The sequence below is a fragment of the Scatophagus argus genome, chromosome 7 (assembly GCF_020382885.2).
Source record: "Scatophagus argus isolate fScaArg1 chromosome 7, fScaArg1.pri, whole genome shotgun sequence".
Classification (NCBI taxonomy): domain Eukaryota; kingdom Metazoa; phylum Chordata; class Actinopteri; family Scatophagidae; genus Scatophagus; species Scatophagus argus.
In genome coordinates, this window is record NC_058499.1 from 10,379,303 (window position 1) to 10,397,652 (window position 18,350).

Here is an 18,350-nt window from a genome sequence, read left to right on the forward strand (position 1 = left end):
AGGAAAAGTTCTCTTATTGCTGTGTCTCTTTTGTTTTAACATCTTAAAACTTTGGCTTTAGGGCTAAAACTAATCAGAGCTATTGATTGTTATCGATTATGTCCGTTATGCGCATTTGTCAGTTACTTTGCAGGTTAAATGTTTAATCGTTTTATCTGTAATACGTTAGAAAATACTACAAAAATGGCTAATACAAATCCCCGAAGCCCTCACCAACAGGCCATATACAATAATATTGTAACGTCCCTGCAAGAATGTTCCATGGTGTTAATGTTGATAGAGTTTATGTTAATGTTAGAGTCAGATCAGTTAGAGTTGAGAGCTAGGAGTTTTATGGTTTCCTACGGTCTGTGAATGCATGTGTGGTCGGATGTGAGAGCGAGAGGGCGGGGGAGCTGAGAGAGAGAGAGAATGTGCCGGTGAGTGAGAGTGGAGATGTAAAGAGAATGAGGAGAGAGACAGACTGTTGTTTTGTGGGACCCCTTTTTTGTTGTTTTGGCGTGGTTACTTAGCTTTCCATTTTACATTAAAATGAAAAATAAACTCGTTAATGCTCCCTAGTGGACAATAGGACCCATTTCTAAACTACATCCAGCATAGTCCTGTATTTTAGCATTTAGCTAACGACCTGCACACACTCCAGTGAGAATTCGTCTGCAAGAAGCTAATACGAAGCTAATGCCAGCATACAAACACAAACTTAATTCAAAGAAATCTTGCAGCATAGTATGATAGAAGAACAGATACAGTTGAATCAGACGAGCGTCCTTAGACCAACTACCAAACTACATGCACTTTCTTATATCTGTTTAATTCTTACAAATATCAAACAGCACAGTAGACCTTGTAGCGGTTCAAAATGATCAAAGCTTCTACTGAGTTATTGACATCATCTGATAGTAAAACGGACAGAGAAACAGAAAATGTTACAATGCATGTCGAGCAACAATGACATCTTTAAATAGCATTAATTATATAATTACAAAAGAAATATCACATACAATGACAGCAATGCATATCCACAAATCAAACAAATGCTGAAAATATATATGATAATAAATAATTCTAATTGTAAGCACAAGTCAAGAAAAATAAAGGGAGGGGAAGTTGTCCATAATAACTTCAATGGTTGTAACTTCTGGGCCAAAATGCATTCTGTGATACACTCAAAGGCAAAGCTATCACAGTTAATTTATAGGCTGCTGCAAATACACTTAACAAAAAAGGCCAGGCACCCTGCGGCCTCACTCAGGAACAGCATAGCACTCAAACAGCTTTCAGGTTATTCGCAGAGACATGCAAAGCTGAGAACTACTCTTGAAGTGTTTACTGCAACTTTGAACGCATCACTGCTCCACTCCTCTTCACTGTGCCTTTATATCAGAAACAAGTGCTAAAATCAGACAGAAAGACAATGTGAAATGTTATCAATCCACCTGCGCCCATTTCGTTTCAAAGGTTTTTGAGTCTTTCAGTTAATTCATTATCTTACGTGGACCAGAAGCTTGGAGCAGAAATGCGTTGATGTCAAATGGCCGTTTCGCTGTACTTTTCTGGGTATATTTTTAAGTGTAATATGCAAATTAAAACAGCTAAAAGATGAACACACAACATTGCAAATCTTAGAAGTGTATAAAGGCCCAATTACTTTATGTGACGAGGCGAGGCTGCTTTCATGGGTCAGTGCCATTCATTCCCACGCTGAAAAAGCCTGCTCTTACAATACTGACTTACTCCCAAATTCTACGTATTTTAGGTACAGTCTGAACTTTACAGTATTGTTCATATTTGAGTTGACGGAAACAAACAAAGAGTGCAGTTGTGACAACAGAAGGATCTAGCATTTGCTTTTGCAATTCTAGTGGCAACAGTTCCTAGAGGCATCGGGAATGCTTCTTTAAAAACAGCATACATCCAACATAACTTACATCATAAATAATTCTTCAAAAATAAAACGACCACAGCATGAATGTCTTTCAAAAAAATCTACAGTGATGGCAAACAGAGCCAGATCTTTCTGCTGTCAAAACATAATTGACAGTAATGATTTAGAAAATAAAGAAAGTTACACGTTCCTGTTTTTTGATGTGACTTGCCTTTTGTACATCTATAACAATGCCCATTTTCTTTATATTCTAAATATCATGTTCCATAAGGTGTCACCTCACTGGGTTCTGTGCACATAACATTATACTGAAATAATGCCATTGACATGGAATATCGAAACAAAACTGTAAAAACCAGGTACAAAAGGTACAATATACTGTAATCAAAGGACCACATGAAGAGGTGTGAAAAAGTCTTCAGTATTCACAGAAAAATATCAACTGAAGTAACTCACCGGACAAGAAGCGTCCTAAGTTTATATACATATGATAAGTAAAATTGAAAATAGATTTTCCTCTCTGTACATAGCACTGTATTCTTTCATCTTTCTCTTCTTTATTTACAAAGAACTCCCAATCTCAAGATCTCCCTTGTCTTTCAGTTCTGTGTGGATCTAGTCAAGAGAGATAACGTCAGATATGGGGCCATAAATGGCTGCTGCTGCCGCAGCTTCCACTGAAGATCTCGACAATCCTGAGATGGTGTGGCTGTCTCTGTCTCGCTCTCTGTCTTTATCGCGGTCTCGCAGACTGCTGGAGGACACCAAACTACTGGTGCTGCCACTGTTGCTCCCTCCGTTGGTCGCTGCCAGCGTGCTGCTCCCAGGTGTTCCAGGTTGCTCCCGTAGCATCTGAGAGGAGCCATAGGGAAGGAAACGGTTGAGTAGCAGGTCGTGGTCCTCTGAGGCTGAGGCCGAGGCTGCTGCTGCTGCAGCCATCACCATGTTGTAATGCTAATAGGACAGAGCATAGTGACCATTAATACAACAACCAAACATCAGCATAAATCAAAGCGCTGTATGGTCCTGGGAAAGCTCAGGTGTTTGAGTGAATATACCTGATTGTCGCCTTGGAGGAAGGAGAAGAAACTTAGATCTGTAAGAAAAGGAAGAAAACTGAGTAAGTTTAATGTGTTCTGGATACAAATAACCAATATTTACAGCTACGAAATGATTTAAATTAAAGCAATAATCATCTGTTTATACAAAAACAAGTTTGCTTGGATTTTGTGAAGTGTCTTGGTACAAAACTTGAGGTAATACAGAGGCAAATAAGTTATGAGACAAGGATGCTGCATGGAAAGGGACAAAACTGCAAAACTAAAACAATGGACAGTTAAAGAGCAGTACAGACTGAGCGAACAGTTACTGTGATGAAAAACCTTGTCAGCATACATATGGACATATGATTATTGTACCAAGACAGACTTTTACAAATCTAAACCTATCCTTTAAAGCTAGTGACAAATCTACCTGGCAGGTCACTAGTTGTGTGATAATAATGCCGATAGTCCTGGATAAGAGGTGGAGGTGGAGGAATGTAGCTGGTCTCCACAGGGGGCATGCTGGGAGCTCTGGTCACAGGTGAGGCCTGGCTGTGTAAGTTCAGTACTCTGAGGGGAAACAACGCCACACCATGTTAGTGAGGACATAAGTAACAGGACAGATCTGTGCAAGGAGAGCCCAAAAATACATTTTTTATGATGATTTCACTGGTTTAGTGACTCACCCTTTGTTTGGAGGTGGAGAGACAGGTGACAGTGAGGGACAGGCCCTTTTAGGAGGCGGCTCATCATCCAGCTCATCCTCTGAGGAGCTATCCAGTGTCAGGTCAATCACATCTACTTTGCTGCTGCTGTCATTAGATGATCCCCGTTTTTGCTCATGGGTTTCTGTCCGAGATGTATCTGCAAACAAGCGGCTAATTGACACTGTGCTCGTGGATCACAATGAAAGGGTACACGTAAAGAATATGAAATGTGCAAGTTACATACCGCTGTCCACACCATTGAATGAAGCAGACACCTCCTGCACCTCTTTCTTTGACCTCATGGGGGCCCAGTTTCCATCTTCTTTGAACTGGATTTCATCACAGTCAGAACAGCTATTCAAGATTTCCATGAATAACCTGTGAAAACAGCATGACGGTTCAATAGAGTTTGATAATCTCACAACCAGAATTGCATGAGCTTTAGTATTTCAGCACCCCTTAAAACTTTTTTTCTTGAAAATACAGTAAAACAACTAAAAACAAACACTAAAGACAAAGGTACTGCTTTGTTGGGGTTTCAGGTGCAACCGACTCACTGAAATATCACATAGGAAGATCAATTTAAGCAACAGATCCATGAGTTTGAAGCTTCACAAAAGGCCAAAACACAGAGTGCTTTATAATACTCCAAGGAAGGATTCTCTCTCAAATGTTTTCATAGTAGCAATTATTTTATCCTTGTCCTCAACGATAAGCAGGTAAAATGTAAAAATACTCTGACAGGAAGTCATCTGTAAGGAATGTGTGACATCACCTGGCAAACTTCCTCACATGCTGAGACAAAAACATCACAGCGAAACCACAACATACCACAGAGCATCAGATAAAGCAGCGCTGTACTCACCCATCAATAATGAGGTGCTCATATGGCGCCTTCTTGTCACAGACTGGACACACCCAGGTCGGCTTCTTCTCGTTCATTTGGATATAAAGTGTAGCATCGAAGCACTGAAGGTGAGAGCATGTTATTGCCCTGCATGGGATTGTCAGTCTCATCTTTCCCAGCTTAAACACACACACACACACACACACAAAAACACTCAGAATAAATGTGACTTATCTGTACTGCATAAATCTCACGATATTATGTTTTATAATTACAAAATATGAGTGTATAGAGCCACTGTGCTCTAATTAGCTATAGAGCATATGTACAAGTAGTTTTTGTCTCAATAAAATACACATTCTGGCAAAACAAAAATCACCATATAATTAAAATTTCTAATTAATTTCTTGTTTACATTCTAATCTGATTGATATGACTAACAACAATAACATAGGTAGTATGTAGCTGAGTATTTACAGGACACAGGAGAGAGACTCGCAGACTGGTGGTGGCGATCTCACTCTCTGGATCAGCTGTTAGCTTCTCCTTAACTGTGAGCAATAAACAAAACAGATGAAATGCAAGTATTAGAACTGTGAAATACAAGTGTGCCAGATGATGACAAGACCACAAACTCCCTCAATTAATTCTTGACTAATATTCAAAGAATACAACAATGTAAAGGGATAACTTACTGAGTGCTCTCGAGTGATCGGGGTTCCTAATTCCTTTGGCCCGTAGTCTTTGCAACAACACTGCAGACGACTGCTGTCTTACCAAATAAACAGCCATGGAAAAACTCTGCCAAAAGACACATTAAGATAATGAGCAAAACGAGCCACAATGAGGTGACTAATGTCCGTTCTTACAGCATAATTTTAAACGGGCTATGACAAAGCTTTGCATGGGTCTTCTTACTCTCCCAATTTCTGAAGTCCATGACACCACAATTGTGTTGGGAACTGTGGTGGACAGTCGGACAAGAGAGGTTATGTTGATGGGGCGACTGGGCCTTTTTGGTTCAACTCCATTTTTGGTTGGAGGAAGATATCCCTGCAGACAAAACATCGATCCTCAGTAACTGTTGGTGTGATACTCAGGAAATACGACAGCACAGACTAACAACAAACTGTGAGGACTCACCGGGAGATTACAGGGTTTGCCGTTGACCTTCACACAGAGATTAGGGGGGAAATGATCCTCCTGGGGACAGCTCGTCTCTGATAAACAAAATCTGAAAGTGAAGGCAATAAATTGCAGGAGCGGTAAGCTCAAATGTTTAGGGACAAATGTCAAAAGCAATTTGTTTCTGTGAAGTTGTCACATTTATTAAAAGGCTGGCTTGCTTGCTTATTTTACCATTTCAGTTGTGTCAAGTACAGCCAACTCCATCTATGATATAGGAGAGCACTTCTTAAAGGATGGCAATCATCCATACATTGAATACTTAATTGTGCAACTAAGAAAACATAATTCTAGTAGTATTCTTTCTCAAGTAAAACAATGCCAACAATATGTGCCTTTTCAGTTTGATGCACTAATCCATGCTGGTAAGCTACCAAAAAATTATTCATTTGGAACTGAATGTGCTCCAGTGTTTCATACATTTCCACAAATGCTCTGAATCAGGGTTTGGCCAATACTGCATTTTGCCTGTATTCCCCAGTTACGGTTAGTCCACATTTGTACACATTTTTATTGTTTGTTTCTTAAAATGGCAGCATCTGCATTCACAGGATAAACATCCCCTGCTGTGTTAGTCATTCCATAATTGGAAACCTGTTCTCATGGTAATTCACCCTGATTCCTATCATTTCCATTTATCACCACCTGTAACTGTGAGATAACCAATAACTTAAAGTTAAAAGCATAGCTGATGCTTTTAACTTTATTAAGTCTGCATCTGAAACCCAGACTAGACCACTAAGGAGGTCTCCGGCATGCAGATATGACTGAAATAACAAGACCTACACGGGTGAAAGGGCTATTTCTAGTTCCTTCAGAACTGAGAGAAGCTAAACTGAAAAATAACTACTGATTAAAAGAGTAAGTTTACATGGCCTGAAGTATGCATATGTATGTCAGATGTACCTTAACTGGACTTGAACAGCAAAGTCACATTTGGTCCCAGATATGTCCCTAAAAAATTAAAAGAGAGGTCAGGCTGGTCAAAGCAGTCTAACACACAGTTTAACAACATGTCAGTTTACGTGAACTGTTTGTTGTGTCAGATGATACCTGTGTTCTAAATCATGCAGTGAACTGAAAAATGGTTCTGGGAGTTACACTCCATTCACGGTGTAATTTCTTCTTCCTTCTAATCTCATCCTTTTGACAGCTGAAGATCATAAGTATTAGGGAGTTTTCTCACTTACATGGAGCTGCTGATCTGTTGAACTTGTTGTGGTGTTAATGCGAAGGCATAACATGCTTCCTGGAACCGCTGACTGTTGTCTGAGGCTACGACAAAGAAACCATGAACAGAGGATGACTGTCAAAGGCAAACCTACGGAGACTAATAAGTACTAGTGTTGTCGTATATTGAACTTTTATGGAGCATGCTTTTCACAAGTCATGGTTCAGGTGTCTGAACCACGGCTTGTCGTGGTTCAGACACCTGTGGTCACAATGATGTGAGTGAGAAGTGTTATCATTACACACACACAGCTAAGCAGGAAATGGTGGACTTACCAAGGCTGGTTGGCTTAATGAGCTCATCCAGCATGTCATAGAATGGCAATCTCTGGAGCTTGACATCAGGGTGTACAGGGTGCAGGGAAGAGGGGAGGTGAGGCAGACTCAGCTCATGCTTAGGCCCAAGTAAAGAAACAGGCAGCAGAGGTGATGGGGAACTGTGACTGTCAAATCCCAGCTGGGCAAGGCCAGCGGGCAGACTGGAGGCAGAATGAACTCCGGGCAGAGCCAGGTCCACTGGAGAAACCATTTTGATTGGGAAGCGTCGTCTATAGAGCTCTTTGATCTTCATCTGCACTGCAGGACTGCAACCAGCCTTAAGTAGGTGGAGGGCTTTGGTCAAAAGTTCGTGTTTACGCCCGTGCTTATTCCGTCCTGCATATCCCAACAACACTTGGAGCTCCGAAACTCGAAGGCTCATTACCATTTGCTGGTGAAAAACGAAGAGTGGGAGAAATGGTCTATTACACTCTGGAAAATACTTTTTCCAATGCTAGCATTAAGAAACAAGTTTCCTTTTCTCAATTTCACTTTTGAATTTATTGTATAAACCAATACTATTAAAGCATGTCTGATTCATTTGATACTATCCAAATGAATCAGACGACTACAATTAGACAGCACTTTCATCCAAAACCATTTAAAAGGTTTTTAAGGTTCATGTACTCATTCACACACACACACTCACACACAGAGGGCAGTGAGCTACCACGCAGGGTGCCAGCCTAACACCATGAACAATTCGGGGTTCTTTGGTCTAAATACAGGAGGACGCAGGGATCAAAATGGCAACCCTGTCATCTACGGACGGCCAACTCTACACCTTGAGCCACAGCCGCCTCATTTATTTAAAATCCTTTAAAATCCTTCACTGGCTTCCAAATTGCCCATGCCCCTAACATTTTCGTTTCTAAAGGTATAAATGGAGCCACAAGATTAACATGATTTTATAGGTCTTGTTTCATTGAGTACCTCAATAAAAGCTCAACATTTATAACTACACCATACATTATGTTTAACAAACCCAGCCACTCTGAAATGACTTTGGCAGAGACAGGCCTTTGACTGGAAACAGAAAACATGCATTCTTGTGCTCAAACCACTTTTTCACAGCTTTAATTCATAAAGCATTTCCACATGCTGCAAGTTATAATATAGGGTGCGGACAGAATAACATGTATGTACCTGAACAAAATAATTAAATCCTATGCCGGAGATGTTTTCCTGATTTAGCGTCAGAGAGGCAATAACTCAAAGCCAGCAATTTTATTAAGCAGCTCATGCTAATACAACATCAATACTATAAGGTGCCTCTGTTATTAGGAGACTGTCAAAAAAGACAGAAACATCTTACAACATGATACAGTCTGGTGGAAAGAAATAGCGTCAACAAACTAGCAAACATGATAAAATATAATGGAGTGAACAAAAACAGCAGTGGAAAACCATAAAAATAATCATAAAATTGGATCAATACTTCTGTGTCATAGAGGCAAAAGAAAATAAAATGTTCAGCTCCACAAAAGGCAGAATTTCTTGTCCGTATGTCCACACTTGATGTTGGCATTACAAAGACAACCCACAATTGTGAAGCGCACATGAAAATGTAATTGGGAATTCACTCTGATTATCAATCCAGGTCATTTGCGTGTTAATTAGCGAACCCAATTAGTACCCGTAGTGGAAGTTAAACAGTACAAATGTTTATCTTTCAAAAGTTGTACAAATACTGATGTCATTTCGGAGCTGGCTGAAAAATAAAATGTGGTGGCGTATACCACAGATGTAAGAGATACACTGAGCTTAATTTTAACTGGTATGTATTAAAATGCCATTACTGTACTGAATTACTGTACAACACCAAAATGTGTTCACTGTCAATACGATTCATGATTCAGAAGACTGGGTAAAAGAGGAGTGCAAACAATGCTGAGATTTGTTTAGGAAGAAAGCAGACCAAGAAGCAGATCGATGAAAACGTTTCACAGTTACGTCAGGTGTTTTCTGACTATTTAAAAATCAACGTGTGTTGCCAAAATAAAGCGATTGGAAGGACATAACGTAGATTTAGCATTAACTAGCTTACAACGCCAGTATTTTGCTGGAGTAATCTGACTAAAAACAAACTTCATGTTGCAGTATTTACTTTAAGTGCGGTGTCTGACAAATAATCACCAACATGAGATACATTACAACTAACCAGACTGTGAATATTGACTATATTTCATGGACTACAGTCACAATTCATCAGAAATAACGCTAATGGAAGCTAACCTGCGCTTGCCTTCCAGGGAATAGACAGATCCCATTTTAAAACAGACATTCCATTCCGCCCGGTGATCTACCTATCATGTCAGGTGTCTAACGTTACAGTGTTGTTTGGCTCAAAACGTTGACGTGAATGTGGTTTTCATATTTTATAAAAAGAGATATCTGCCCTTATCTGCAGGTGAGCCGTTCAACAGAGTCAACCTAAAACGTCGGCAACAATAACAAAGCTATTGCTAGCGAGCTAGCCAGCCAGCTAACAGTTTGTCTAGTCTCCTCTGCTCTGCTTTTCTGTCATATATGCTTTGATACCAACATTCCTTTGGGTCTCTACTATCAAGTAACAATGGTGCTACGATTTGAAATTCAAATCTCGCTGTGTGAAACGTCTATTTGTCAAGCTAATGTAGGGGCTCACTTTACCTTCAGTTCCGCACTCTCCGCCATCTTGTTACATTAGGTACGCAGGCGCAACAGCCATCCTCAAGGGACAGAGTCAGAGTGAACACACTCTGGTGGTTCTTCTTCACATCGGGCAGCAGGGGGCGGTACCGCAACAGAGAAAACTTTTGGACTTCGAGGGTAGATTATACAGCATATCCTACAGCCATTAATATGCCTACCGCAAGCATCCCATTTTATTTGATTAAGGCATTTTGTTCTGCTCGTAGACCTGCAAAAGTATTCAAAAATAAAATAGACCGGTTATGGAGGTTCGAAATATAGCCGAATGTTTCTTCCCTTTTATTGGTATTTTATTTTGGCTGCAACTATTAATTAGGCCTAGCCTATTTCTTGAGAGAAAATTTAAAAAAAGCAATCGTTTACCGATCACAAGTGGCAAACATCTATTGGTTCTTTCGGATTTGCCGCTTTTCCCTGTTTTGTATCACTGAATATTAGCCTAAATAGCCTAAGATCCATTGGTATTTTTGACAACAATTAGGTCACCTCGGATTTTCGGAACTTAAATGAAGGTGTTTTCTCATGGATGTGTTCTTCTTTTTGGTTCTAGTTGATCCAACAAACAACACACGACACGCCACTCTCAGCTCACAAAGATGAAAGATGCACTCACATAAATTGAAAGGCAAAGCAAATTATTTATAGATAAATGGGTAAAATCAAAAGTTGTGTGAATATAATGCACAAGGAGGAAATTATGCTCTGAGGGCAAGACTCCACATTTCTTTCAATAAAATGATTTATTCATTAGTGATGAAAACAAACATTACATGAACAAATAGGCTACTCTTAATAGAATATGTCGATACTTACAGGGTCGCGGGTGTACTAATTTAGCCTACTAACTTCTGTGTTGTTGTTGTTTTTTTTGTCCCACCCCCAAGTCGTCAGAAACATATAGGCATGGTTTAACCGCTACAAACAACTGTATTGTAGCCCTATTTCAATGCACAAGCTGTCTGTGGTAATTCCCATCACTCGTTTAAAGTGCATAACATCCAAAGTAAGATTTTGGCCAGCAAAGACGAACACAGCAAAAGTAGTAGGCTAATTCACAATACTATAGGAAGATAAGGAGCAATGAACCGGCTAATTAAAGCTGCTATTATTGACAAAAAAAAAACAAAAACTGAAATTACAACCTATAACTATTACAAGATCCATACATTGCAATTGCACGTTGCCACAAATAATAAATATCATCAATGGTATCATTTTAGTAAAACAAACATGTCACCGTAAGCAAGATGATTACATAAATACTGAGGGTGGGGATACACATTTTAAAATATTACAAGTAATTACAAGTTAGTCTTCTTTGAACTTGATTTCAGCAGTGTCCCTTGAGGCTGACAGAAGCTGCGTCCTTTGTTTCTCTGTCATAATGGCTAAATATGAAGCAAGTCGGTAGTTCAGGGTGGTAGCAGAGGAGATTTGAAGGAGCAGGATCCGGAGCAGTGGCGAGGAGTCAGCATCTTACACGAGAAATGGTGTAAAGCGTCGTGAGCTTCTAGAGAAGAAGGACATAAAACAATCAATAGTGTACGTGCATGGGGGTGTAAATCGGGCTTATTGAAAGGCTCACTTGCACCACTCATGTTTGAGTTAAGTTACACAATAATATAGGAGCAATTCATTCAAGACCATGCTCAAAAAGGTCTGGTCTTGGATATATATATATATATAGCATGGAAATGTGGTAGTTAATATCTGCACATCCTGGCTGTTTTTCAGTTACTTTTTAACTTGTGCTGAAAACCAGTTCCTCTTTCTTGGTCCACAAAAAAGCACCTGTAATCAGTTCAAATGATGATGTTTTATCATTATTATTATTATTTGTAATTTCCACTAGAGGCCCAAGTAAATGGTGAGAAAAATAAACTCCAAATTTGAAATGTCTCCCGCATAGGCGCGAGTGATTTTCGTGAATTTAACAGGCTACATTGCGCATCAAACATCTGGCATCCTGCGTGCACACAGACCCTTCTGAGCATCGTCAATCAGGCGGCAAAGATGCGGCAGTAAATCTGCAAATCCACGGCAGCAAAGTGAAGACACGAATCCGCTGCCTCCGCTGCTTTAGTTGTCTCACCTCTGACGATGTGAAGCTGCTGGACCATCTCCTCCCTGTAGGAAAGCTCCCGTTTCATTTGATCCTGAAAATTATCTGGGAAACAAATAGCAAGCAAAGATTTGATTTGTCAGTCATGTGTTAGGTGAGTCCAAGACCACAAGTATTATCAATAAAAAACTAAATTTTGAATCATTTTTTTTCCTTCACACGCGTCAAGCTATTTCGCCAGTTTTACCCTACTAAAATACTAAAAAACAATTTGTAATTCACATCAGCTTGTTGCTCTGACATTGTCACGCGTATCCGAGTGGACATAAAAAAATAAACAAATGAGGTTTGTTTAAATGGATGAAGTCCTCCGTTCAAAATCCTTGTTTTTAGAGGGTTGAGAACATCGAAAATGCATCAGACATGTCGGTGGATTCGCCTCTAGAGGGCGCTGTTCTCAAGCTAAAACAAGGCAGGCTGCCGACTTCACATACAAACTCCAGGGATTTGCACCAAACACCATGTCATGCCATGGAGAGGAAAAGTTTCCTATTATATGTGTTAGAACGGAGATGAAATTCTCTATACTCTTCATAAAATCTAATCTCATTTCTAGTTTGGAAATTTGGGATGAATGGAATAACTTTAAATTATGAAGTGTACATGAAGTAAATTGTTTGTAACCAAATCTCTTTCTATTTAAACTGAAGAAAACATGTTCTCCTGTTTAGATATTTTTTCGTGGATTTCAATCCCCTTGCTTTCATCAGTATTTTTATTATGTCTTGTTTACAGACTGGGACAAATAAAGCCATTGACACCAAGTCTCCAGTGTTTCAGTAAAACCAGATGTGCTGGTTTGTCACTTTGCTTTCTGTTCATCAAACTCCCAACATAAATGCAAATACTAACAATGAATACATAAAGAAAAATATGTGGCCTATTTGTAAAGGAAAAGTGGTAAGATGCATCACCGGGAACTGATATCAAATTATTTCAGAAAAGTGAAGAAACCCAAAAATACAACTTTAAGAGGATGAAGTGTTGAATGATTTCCTGCTTATGTGCATTTGTAGTGACCCCAGTGATACACACTTTTACATTGATCGCATGGTTCAGAATTCATTTTCTAAGATGTTCCACTTACTTTGACATATGTGATGTTGCTCAAAGGTGAGACACATTAAATATCATTTATACATTTATATTAATATTATTTATAAACATCAATCCACCCACAGTACAACTGGATTATGACTTTTATCTGCACTCAGAACTGATGAAGACTGATCTGGACTGTATGTGCTGATCCAGTCTGCAATCATTTTTCATAAAAGCTTTTTATACATTTACAATGGAAGGCAGAGTCTCCTTTCCCTTTCTGAAAATATGAGATTTTGCACAACTAAATGAAAGTTTAAAAACTAGACATCTTTGGAATATAGTGTTGATTTTACTTTCTTTCTTTTCTTTTTTGGCACTGATCCTATAGACCAGTCCTGTGCAGCGGCTCCGTTTTCCGTTTTACTATGAAATTCTCAAATAGCTTTCTGGCAAAACAGAGTGTGAAAAGAGTTGAGTGGGTGGGACTTTTTTTTATCATCATTTTGCAGAGATGGTGGTGGGTGTTGAAGACTTACTGTCAGTTTAAAATACTGCAGCAGTCAGGATGTAATTGGTGTCTTTGTCCCGCAGTTCACCTGAGATTCATGTGAACCAGTTGCTTGATCCGAACATGAATACAGTTTCATATTCTTTACACAACCGGCTTGGAGTATTTACATGAGGTCACATAGGCTAGATATATTAACACAGATGTTCTCAGTGTATGTTTTACAGAATAAAAAAAAAAATCTGTGACATTTTATATTGTGTGCCATTCAAAACACATTTTTTTTCATGAACCTTTTAAATATTGCCTATATATATATGTTAAAAACAAATACTTTGTACTTACTTTATCAATGTTTTCCAAATTTAATTGAGCCCCCAAAATGTCTGTTAATTCACTTTCTTACTTGCAGAGAACCATTTTCTAAGGAAGGTTAAAATCCTAATCCTTTCACATCAGCACTAAAGGAGATTTTGAAAGCATCCCTGCGTGTGTCCCTGAACCACTTTTGCAGCATTTTTAGAAGAATGGTGCCCTTTAAGAGATTTTTGGTCTGCAGAGACAGGGGCAATGCACGGCCCTGTCGAGGTGGATTTGGTCGTGACTTGGCTATAGGCGTCATGTTTTGGCCTGACTCATGAAAATGACTGAAGAGGAACACTGAACATGCAAAAGAAAGACTTCTGAGTCTCTGTCGGTGAAATCAGCGATAAAACACGAGCACTGCTGCAGAATTTAGCTTACCTTTCAGATTCTGAAATTCACGTTCCAGCCTTTTCCTCAGCTCAACTTGCTCTAACAGCTGCTTCTGTAGTTCCTCTAAAAAGCAGGCAAAAAAAAAAAAAAAAAAATCGAGGATATTTGAGGAGGAAACATAGAGGCTTTATACATCAGCTTCCCTCAGAGACAGTTTATCTATTTTAATGATAGTAATGAGAACATTATCATCATCATTTTATTCAGAGCAGTCTATGTTTCAGGGACAAATCCCAAAGAATTTGCATCATGGCAGAAACGGATAATAAAAATTAAATTAATATATTTGTCTCATTTAATTTAAACTCAGTAAGAAATTAAGTAAATTAACATAGTAATAATACTAATGTTTTTGAAGAGCCTTGTTATCTGTCAGTCGCTTTAACAATAACAGCAAACCAGCGTTTTACCTTTTGCCAGACTTTCTATGGCTCTTTGTGCGGGCAGAGCTCTGGCGGACGCGTCTTCGCCTGAATACACAGAAAAATGAGTCATGTTCCTCTGTGTACAAAAGACACAAGTCGCATCTCTCTTAAAGCAGTTCTTTGAACACATTCTCTGACCTCGGTGTAACTTACCCTCATCCGGATCTCGCTGCATCTCCTCGCTGCTTTGCTCATTAAAAGATTTCGTTTCGATCTCCTCCACTGTGGAAGACGGCTCTTCTTTACTTGAACTCTCATCTTAAGAGAAAAATAAATCGATGTAATTTCTCTCCTCTTATTGTTAGCTAATGTTTTAACAACAGCAGAGGGCGGGTGGGTGGGTGGGTGTGTGGATGGGGTGCGGTGGGGGGGAATCTAACCATTTGTTGTAAGTACTCCACTCTGGTAATTCGCAGGTCTGAACTGATACGGACTGCTCCTTTGTTGCAGCTCGGCCCTCTCCGGTGTGTACACCTAAAGAAGAAAGAATCACCACTTCTTTGAGCTCTTCAAATTACAAGAGGTTTTGTAAATAAATAAATAAATAAAATAAATACATTAGAATTGATTAAAATAAAACTCAAAATTAATAATTCAAAATATACTCTAAGTTGAAGAGTAGGCTTTATGTTTTTATTTAAAGGATTTTTATATATTTTTTTTATATTGTGGACACTCTCTTTTGACGTTTTTGACATAAAGGACATATTTCCACACAACAACACAGTAATTTATCTACTTAAAATAAATGCAAACAATCCAGGGGGGGGGGGGGGGTGGGGGCCCCCATTTGCAGAAAGCTTTAGTGAAATATTACATCTTTAAATTATCGCCAGAGTTTGTCACAAATATAAGACACTCACTTCGGTAAAAGACGCAGCTATGTGGGTCTCTGATAACTGCTTGTTGTGCAGTTCTCTTTCAGAGGACTGGGCCGCATGCAGACTCATTTTGTGCGAGTCGACCATGCTGCCCTCCTGCACGGCCTTGGAGTCTGAATCGTTTGGTGAGACAGTGTGAGCCAGGCCGCTAGGAGTCCGAGGACACACCGAGGACAGCGGCCGGGAGTCCTCCACCTCCTCCTCCTGTGGAGATTTATTCGTCCCCACGTCTACGTCTGGTTCGCCCTCACTGTCCACGCAGGGGGACACGGACCGGTAGCTTGAGCTCTCGCTTAAAAAATCGGGCGATAAATAGCCGGTGCGACACCCGCTGTAGGCGCTCCTGTTGCCGTACAGCTTGGCGATGCAGTCGGCGTCTTTAATGACGGGTCTGAACGCGGAGACGTAGCTGATTTTCCGTGGCGCAAGGGTCATCCCCTCCAGCGGCCTCGCCTCGTCCCCCGACTTGTCGTCTTCGTTACGCGTGGACTGAGTGCTGGAGCACCTGTCGTTTTCAACCGTGCTGTCTTTTGACGTGTTGGTGCTGCGGTCGCTGTGCTCAGATATGTCCATGTCACTCTGTCTGGGAGGACACAGCAGCTCTGTTGGGGGTTTGTGCTGAGTCTGAGGGTACGGAGGCAGGGGCAACGCGCCGGCCGCGGGCCAGAACATGGGGAAGGAGTGATAGGCGCTGTCCTTGGTGCCAGGCCACAGGACGCCCGGGAGGCCCGCTTTGCTTTGCTCTCCCAGCATGTTGTCGTCTTTCTTTTGGCACAGGCCGAAAGCTGGGAAGCCGTACGGATGAGGGAAGAGCGGCGGCGGGATCTTTTGCAGCATCCCGAAGCCTTTACTGGGCACGGGGATCACCGGGTAGCTGCGTGTGCTCGTCATGCCGCCCCGGCTGTCCTCGCAGCTGAGGATTTTTGCAGGTATCTCGGGTGAGTCTCGGGGACGATTGGGTCCTTGTGGTTTTAATGGAGAGCTGGACCCTGACTCATGGCATGGCAACGTCCTCTTGCGGCTGCCACCATTGAACATGGCCTTCACGTCTTCCCATGCGTGTAATATTTCCATCTGGGAGCTTTTATCTGTTAATTTGAGATGCCGTCTCCAAGAATTAAAATTAGCTGCATCCGGCTGCGTGTACTTGGACTCTGGCGTGCGATGCGAATGGAAAATGAATTTATTCGGAGAAAAATACATGTTGCAATAGGAGCACTTGATGCACTTGGCCCTGGAGCTGTTGTATCTTGCCGGGATGAAGCTGCCTCGACTCCCCCAGGCGCATTCGTGGGACACGTCAAAGGCAAAATTTTCTGGAAGTTTAGGAGGCGAATGAGCTCCCAGGAAAGACTTACAAAGTCTCTCGGCCTCGCGTTTGGTGATCATCCCGCAGCGCCTGGAGGAGATGGGCATTGCCCCGGCTCTCCGCAGGATCTCCAGCTGGACAGGAGTGCACTGGACGCAGGTGATGCCCAGCGCCACACGCCGGTTGTGTATCTCGTTGTAGCTGTAATTCTTCAACAGGGTGTTGGATATCTGTGCAAGACAAAGTCTCTCCTGGCCATCTATCACCAAAGACACAATCGGTATTCCGTAGAGCACTGTCTCCCCGACCTGGTTGGGCTTCAGGTTCTTGGAGGTCGAGTAGGAAAGTTCTTGCTTGGAGCTTGGCGAGGAGCTGGAGTCTCGTCCCGCAGGTATGGAGTCCATCCTTGGAGGCCTGGAAGCTGTAGAGACAACGTCTGGCATTAATATGTGAGGGGTTTTTGTAATAGAAATAACAGCCTGAAATAGAGCTAATAATAAGCCTTTTAATTCATTATTTCACTGGAAGTAGTTCAACCAGCTAAACATAGAAACGGAGAGGCCTCGTTTTAATAAAGTTGCATCAATGCAATTTCTGACCGATCCTCAAGAATAAAAGAATTAGGAAGAAATATTTGTGGCACATTTTGATGCACGAATGACATACTTAATGCACTTAAAAATTCACTTCAGCTGACTGAAATTGTCTGCAACTCAAACCGTTTTTCTTCACCCTGGATGACACGACGTGCCTGCGCGTTTCAGCCCCGAATGATTTCATGTTGCAATTTGAACAGACTGAGCGTTTAAAAACAAAACACAAAACGCTGCAATGGCTGCATTAAGGTCATGACACAAACGCCATACAGTCGAAATCAGTTTCCCAAACTCACCTTCAATGTTCGCGCAGCTCCCCTCCGTCGCGAATGAGGAAACTGTGATCAAGTGGAAAGTCGGAGCGATGAGAGGACGTTAAGATGTTTGCGTTAGGAGTGGGACGCAGTTGTCCGCGCAGCACCGCTTCCCTCCTGCTCACTGTGCACCCCCCCGCCTGTCTCCCCCTCTCTCCCTCCCTCTCTCTCCCTCCCTCTCTCTCTCTCTCTTTGCTCCGCTGTCGGCGTGTGCGGATGTTTTGTGTCGCTTCAGCTACGGCGGCGGCAGCAGCAGCAGCGTCCACATGGCAAAGCAGACTGAAGCACAGCCCCCTCTACGACACCCACAGCAATCAAGTGACGGCAAAACTTATGGCAAGGCACTCCCACTCACACAGGCAGTCTGCATTAACTACGGATTCATGACCACTGAGGATGGTTTGCGTGTTTGGTCTCAGATCAGCCTGCAGGTCTACGTGATAAAGTGCAAAAAAAAAAAACGGTGAAATGATGAAATAAAAAGAA

General features: G+C 41.2%; 2 protein-coding genes across 4 annotated transcripts; both read right to left on the reverse strand.

Moving 5' to 3' along the window:
• Positions 1-792: 792 nt before the first annotated feature.
• On the reverse strand, positions 793-10,020 carry pias1b (protein inhibitor of activated STAT, 1b). Its single transcript, XM_046394647.1, has 14 exons — positions 9,868-10,020; positions 7,174-7,606; positions 6,858-6,942; positions 6,574-6,621; positions 5,626-5,716; positions 5,401-5,535; positions 5,178-5,283; positions 4,960-5,033; positions 4,501-4,661; positions 3,880-4,013; positions 3,615-3,792; positions 3,359-3,498; positions 2,944-2,981; positions 793-2,839 (listed from the first exon to the last, which is right to left on the reverse strand). The coding sequence occupies exons 1-14, from the start codon at positions 9,889-9,891 to the stop codon at positions 2,501-2,503; spliced, it is 1,986 nt and encodes a 661-aa protein (XP_046250603.1). The 5' UTR covers positions 9,892-10,020; the 3' UTR covers positions 793-2,500.
• Positions 10,021-10,639: 619 nt separating this feature from the next.
• skor1b (SKI family transcriptional corepressor 1b) lies at positions 10,640-18,046 on the reverse strand. 3 transcript variants are annotated; one of them, XM_046395484.1, is made up of 8 exons: positions 17,847-18,046; positions 15,628-17,375; positions 15,145-15,238; positions 14,918-15,022; positions 14,750-14,809; positions 14,328-14,402; positions 12,002-12,076; positions 10,640-11,419 (listed from the first exon to the last, which is right to left on the reverse strand). In XM_046395484.1, exons 2-8 carry the CDS (start codon positions 17,356-17,358, stop codon positions 11,322-11,324), a joined length of 2,238 nt encoding a protein of 745 aa, XP_046251440.1. In that variant the 5' UTR covers positions 17,359-17,375; positions 17,847-18,046; the 3' UTR covers positions 10,640-11,321. The 3 variants fall into 3 exon arrangements, with proteins under 3 accessions (XP_046251440.1, XP_046251439.1, XP_046251437.1); XM_046395483.1 differs by having other exon boundaries at positions 10,640-11,416; positions 15,628-18,046; XM_046395481.1 differs by having other exon boundaries at positions 15,628-18,046.
• Between the last annotated feature and the right edge of the window lie 304 nt (positions 18,047-18,350).

Excerpts from the sequence above, each read along its gene's own strand:
- pias1b (XM_046394647.1), bottom strand. The coding sequence starts at position 9,891 with ATGGCGGAGAGTGCGGAACTGAAG. Across the intron at positions 5,284-5,400 it reads GGACTTCAGAAATTGGGAGA|AGTTTTTCCATGGCTGTTTA; the intron begins GTAAGAAGACCC and ends GTCTTTTGGCAG. Across the intron at positions 3,793-3,879 it reads ATTCAATGGTGTGGACAGCG|ATACATCTCGGACAGAAACC; the intron begins GTATGTAACTTG and ends GCTTGTTTGCAG.
- skor1b (XM_046395481.1), bottom strand. The coding sequence starts at position 17,397 with ATGCCAGACGTTGTCTCTACAGCTTCCAGGCCTCCAAGGATGGACTCC. Across the intron at positions 15,239-15,627 it reads TAGCTGCGTCTTTTACCGAA|GTGTACACACCGGAGAGGGC; the intron begins GTGAGTGTCTTA and ends TTTCTTCTTTAG. Across the intron at positions 14,403-14,749 it reads CATAGAAAGTCTGGCAAAAG|AGGAACTACAGAAGCAGCTG; the intron begins GTAAAACGCTGG and ends CCTGCTTTTTAG.